The sequence below is a fragment of the Rhagoletis zephyria genome, unplaced genomic scaffold, assembly GCF_001687245.7.
Source record: "Rhagoletis zephyria isolate East Lansing unplaced genomic scaffold, Rhagoletis_zephyria_1.1 Rzeph_scaffold_00038, whole genome shotgun sequence".
In the NCBI taxonomy this organism is placed as follows: Eukaryota; Metazoa; Arthropoda; class Insecta; order Diptera; family Tephritidae; genus Rhagoletis; species Rhagoletis zephyria.
This window is the reverse complement of record NW_016157122.1, coordinates 771,198-776,604: the sequence shown is the minus strand read 5'-3', so window position 1 is coordinate 776,604 and position 5,407 is coordinate 771,198. Positions and strand designations below refer to the sequence as shown.

Sequence of the window (5,407 nt, the reverse complement as noted above, 5' to 3'; positions counted from 1 at the left end):
TAAAGTTTCCAGAGGTGAAATTTTAGGTAGCACACAATTTCTTACACGCATGGTTGCTTTTCAGCACTCATGAAAGAAACTTAAGAAATATTTGAAAAAAAGTTCATATAGTACATTAATTTTTGAATGAAATACCATATAATGTATGTACTCTGGTTAATAATATCAAAAAATGTATTAGAACCACCGTTTAATGTTATATTTGATACAAATTAATATTGCTGCCCCGAACGCTCTGCGCCTTGCCACTGAATAATAGATTTACTTAAAATTACATCCCTGGTCCTTGTTCTTTCTGTATCGCATCGTGGTGAATTCACATTTCTCAGAAATTTGACAACAAAACAAAACAAAGCGATCCCCATAAAGGACTTCACCACAGTTTTTTTACTGGATATACTGAGATCATGGGTTTTCGTTTATTTTCAAAACGAAATGAATTTCCCCCGAATAAATGTAAAAAACTTGCTATTTTTACCAAATGGTAGGGATTATGCTGAAGAAATGTACGGTGTAGGTAATATCTATGTAATACTTGATTTAATTTTAAATTGTTTTTATTGTTTTAGGAACTGATGCTATTGGCTTCAGCCGGCAAAACCGTCGCTGTGCTTACACATTGTGGGTCCACCCCGGAATTGCTACCACTGGCCAAAAGACTCGGAATAGAGGTGTACAAAAACAAGCAGGCATTGCAGCGGTTAATTTTTATGTTGGTATCCACAATGGTAAAAATAATAATAAATGTTTTCATACGTAATTGTTTTTTTTTTTCAGTTGTTGCGAAAATGTTGGTGCAGCAGTAAAGAAGTTATTGGACTTGCATGCCTGGAGGGTGAAGCCCAACATAATTGTAATAGATCTATATACCTTTGTGACATCTTTTGCTCAAGACATATCTAAACTGAATGCAGACTTTTCATATTTACAAACTTTGGTTCAGTGCATTTCAATTTTGCTCAATTTGATGGATTGCTTAAAAGACGATAGATCAAAACAAGGACTTATAGCTTACCACCTGCCACCAACAATACAATCCGAAGTATTTAGCGTTGTGGTTTTACAAAATTGTGATGCCCTGCTGACGTTCCCGCAAGTAGAACTTATAAGTGATCTTTATTATAGTAGCCACACATACGGCGACTTCAGAAAGATTGTCGATGTGATAAGTTTGGCAACTGCCAATTGAAGAACTTGCACCAACATTTCTGTAAGTTAGACTCGTATTTATGTGTAGGCACCCACCAAACAATTTTTGTTGCCGGCAATAAGAAAACGTTTCCCACTCGGAAACAAATTTATTGCCGGTAATATTGCGATCGTATCGATTTCCTATTACCTCGCTCTAAAACGTCCGCCGAATTCAACTTGCTTGGGCGAGTCGTTTTCTTATTACCTGAATGAGTAATTTTCTTAACGCTTAAACAAAAAATAAAAAATAAATAAACAAAAAATTAGTTAAGAACTGGATTATGTACCTTTTGTTTTTTTTTTATTTGTATTGTATTGTATACTTAATGTTTAAGTTTTTAAACGGTTTTGTCTGGAGCGTATCTACCGTGTAAAAACAGAAGTAGTAGTGATATACACTTATGATCAGCTAATTAAGCCAGCAACATTTTGATCAATTTTGGCTATTTTTCTTTTGTTTATTTAATGTTTATTATTTTTCGATAAAAGTCTAGCTCATTATATAACAAACATCACATAAATCCAGATTTCAAACTTTGTGTAAAAATTATGAAAAATCTGCTAAGTTTCAGCTAGATTTTCAACTTTTTATTCAGATTTTCAGATATAGAATTTTTCGAGTATGCAGTTTAATAGCCCATTAAATTCTAGGGTAATAATGTGCAAGTCTTAAGTTGCTAAAAAATCGCGTTGGTTTTTAATATTTTTTTTTCTGACTTCATGACGCATTTATCGAATTTATTTTGTATGGAAAAAAAAATTTGTATGCAGTCAGAAAAAAAAAAATTATATATCAAAAAATCTGAATAAAAAGTTGAATATTTAGCTGAAATTTTGCAGATTTTTCATAATTTTTGCACAAATTTACGAAAGTAAAATAGCCGAAATTGATCAAAATGATGATGCTGGCTTAATTAGCTGATCACAAGTGTATGTATGTAAAATCAAACATTTTAAAGTCGTTTTCCCCAGTTTTGTATATTTTTTTTTTGAGTTAGTAACTATTGAAGTAAATGAGCGATATTCTTTTTTTATTAATAAAAGTTTTGTATTTAAACTTCATAATTTGTTAAATAGTAAATGTAATGGCTTCAAATAACTAAGAGATTACTCGGGTTGGCTTTCCTTTATGGCCGTTCGTTAAAGGGGCGGTGGGCGAAAGGTAAGTGGGCGTGGCGCCTTTAACCCACCTTTTTGGAGAGGGAATGAACCGCCATTGACAAAAATGCAACCCCCGACCACGTAACTCCCCTATGGTTCGCTAGGGACCCCTTAGAAAAATTGCCAAAAATCTCAATTTTCATTTGCGTTTACTCACTTGAAAAATGTTAAATATTAATTTGCACAATACATTTTTATATACACATTTTTATATACAAGACATTTTTATATACAAGACATTTTTATAAAACACCCAGTACCCAAAATAGACATCACTGGGGCGGCAGCCTCAGGTTTACCACACAGAAAGGGAATTCTAGTTACCTCATCCTTTCCCAAGGTTACATCACTGGGGCGGTAGCCCCAGTTAGATCACGCAGAAAGGAGAATTCTACGTAGTAAGGGTTATATGTAATCCCTAAGCGCGGCCGAAGGCCGCCTACGCAGAAAGGAATTCTACGCAAAAATACTGTGGACGCAAGTAAAAATTGCGATTTTTGGCCATTTTTCTAAGGGGTCCGTAGGGAACCATAAGGGGCCTAGGTGGTTGGGGGTTGCATTTTTGCCAATGGCGGTTCATGCCCTCTCCAAAAGGGTCGGTTAGAGGTGCCACGCCCACTCCCCCTTCGCCCACGGCACCTTTAACGAACGGCCATAATGGAAAGTTTCCCCGATTATTCACTTTAATCACTAGCCAAGCTAAACACCGCTGAGTCCATTGTGGTCTGATTTTTCGTAAAATCTACGAAAACTCTATCACTGAATCCATATATGAAGCTAGGAGTTCGGATTCAATTATCGAATTGTTAAAAACATTGAAGCAAAGTTGCCAATTACTTCGAAATGTACATGTTAAAAAGTAAATCCGGATGTTGTCTGCGTTTTTACTGTATACTTAATGTGACCAACCGTACTTCTTTCGGAAGTATAGTACTTCTTCTTTTTTCGCTCTTGTACTTTGTACTTCGAAGTACAGTCAAATGTACTTCTTTGCGATATTTTGTACTTCTCCGATCTTCTGGATCATCGTCGCATGGCCTGGGCGATAAATTCGTTCAAACCATTAAAAATTTCGCGTTTAAACCTACTTAATAAGGCTAATCTACAGCTCACTTCGTGACAGAACTGTCGCGGCGGAGTGGGGGCGTCTGCACTCAGTGCAGAGTCAATAGGAGCACTCCACAAGGGGGTTGTTGTTGTAGCGGCTACAACAACCCCGCCCAGGACGGTTGGTATCTCAGTCGTTGTCGTCAAGTTCCACTAACGGCAACCCTAGGAAGCGTGCAGCTTCTGTGGGGTTGGTCCACAGGGACAAGGCCGTTAGGGTTGTCGGGTTTTCCGGGCATGCGAAGAGATGTTTCGAGTCATGTGGGGTCTCTCCGCATGCCGGACACTCATTCGGCACTTCCTCATTCAATCTACTAAGGTACGAGTTTAACCTGCTGCAGTAGCCGGAGCGAAGTTGTGCTAGTGTTGTGCGAGTCTCCCGAGGCAGATGAAGCTCCGTCTCGTCTGGGGGTGGTATGCCTAGAACGGCATTCACAGGTCTAGAGTCTACATAACTCGAGACTGACTCCCTGTGAATGCCGTTCAGAGCCTGTCGGTAAGCTGTCGGGTTCAGAGGTTGCTTGATGAACCTCTGACTATGGCCGTCAGTTCATATAGATGCCTCCTGACGTGCCTAGGCGAGGGCTCCTCTGCAAGCAGCTGTCTGTTTGGGTGGCCACTTCTGTGGCTCCCGATCAGGAACTGCTTGCAGAGCATTATATTGTGCTCCTTTACGGGGAGCATTTGCGCCTCGCCGTGAAGATGGTGTTCGGGCGACATCAGGAGGGCTGCGGAGTTGGGTGAACGTTCCAAAAGCTGTTATTCAATCGCTAGTTTTGTATGAAAAAACGTTTCACATGCAAATAGATTTTAATAATTTAAAATTTTTCTGAGAATAAATTAAAAAATATTTGACATTTTCGATACTACCTGTTCAATGTGCCTTGGTACGTAATGAAAACTTGTTATCCTAGCAGCTGATTTCAAGGCGAATTGTGCTGATTGTCAAATTGATGTGTTTGTTGTTAATTTTTTGTGTTCTGAAATTCATCCTGCGTATAATTTGTTAGAGTAGTTTTTTGTTTTTGCGCTGCCGCTTTCACCTTGTACAAGTTCGGCTTGGCTTGTACTGTATTTTTATTTTTAAAATATGGCCACCGTAGCCATAAATGAATTTAGCCCCCATCCATTGGAAGTTTTTTGTAGCACAAATTACGTTGTGCATTAATTTGATACATATGGAAAAGGACCCTAGTATACAATGAAATGTTGGTTTTTTAATGTTTTATTAATGACCAACGTTTATTCATTTTCTGATAATGCGAATAACCGCCCTATTCCCACAACACTGACAAAACTCAGCAGCTGACTATTGCCTTTACTACTGCGCCTAATACTATGCCGCAAATTTATTTTAAACTCTCGAATGGTGACAATTGTCAGTGTTGTTGTTATGGCCTGCTGAGTACGCGACAGCGGCGAAACAACCTCAATGTTTATACATATTTAGTCTGTTCCTTTGAACTTCGGACTAAAACCTGTGGAACTGTCAAACTACAATTTTACTCTCTCAAATGAGAGTAAAAGGAGAACAGATTAAGAAGTGCATAGGAACGCAAAAAGCACTATTTCCTGTAAAAACGTCAAACGGTTTGTTTACATGTCATTGGTACTACACTGATTTGGCTGAAATATCACTAAATAATTATTAAAATCTATACATATTCAAATATTTCGTTGTTTACTTCCGTTTTTTAACAAATATAAGGTTCTTTGCTTTCACCGCTTTCTGTTTTTGTTTGCACATGTAAATCAGCTGATCGTTTGACACTTTTCATGAACTTACAGGAAAAAAAACTCCGGACTAAATCCTGTAACTTCTGACTAGGAACAGTTGCTCAGTTACTCTCTCAAATGTGTTCCCACTTACAGGTTTTATGTCAATAGGAACGACTTCCTGTAAGTTCTGACTAAATCCTGTAAACCGGACTGCTATTGGAACAGACTA

The 5,407-nt window shown here is 37.9% G+C and overlaps 1 protein-coding gene across 1 annotated transcript in view; it reads left to right on the top strand.

The window, feature by feature from the left end:
• The first annotated feature begins 392 nt into the window (after window positions 1–392).
• LOC108366128 (uncharacterized) overlaps window positions 393–5,407 on the top strand; it is a 9,016-nt gene continuing 4,001 nt past the window's right edge. Inside the window, exons 1-3 of the mRNA XM_017620442.1 lie at window positions 393–513; window positions 570–712; window positions 778–1,210. Coding sequence (XP_017475931.1) covers window positions 436–513; window positions 570–712; window positions 778–1,189 — 633 coding nt within the window. The 5' untranslated portion in view covers window positions 393–435 and the 3' untranslated portion in view covers window positions 1,190–1,210. The remainder of the gene's footprint in view (window positions 514–569; window positions 713–777; window positions 1,211–5,407) is intronic.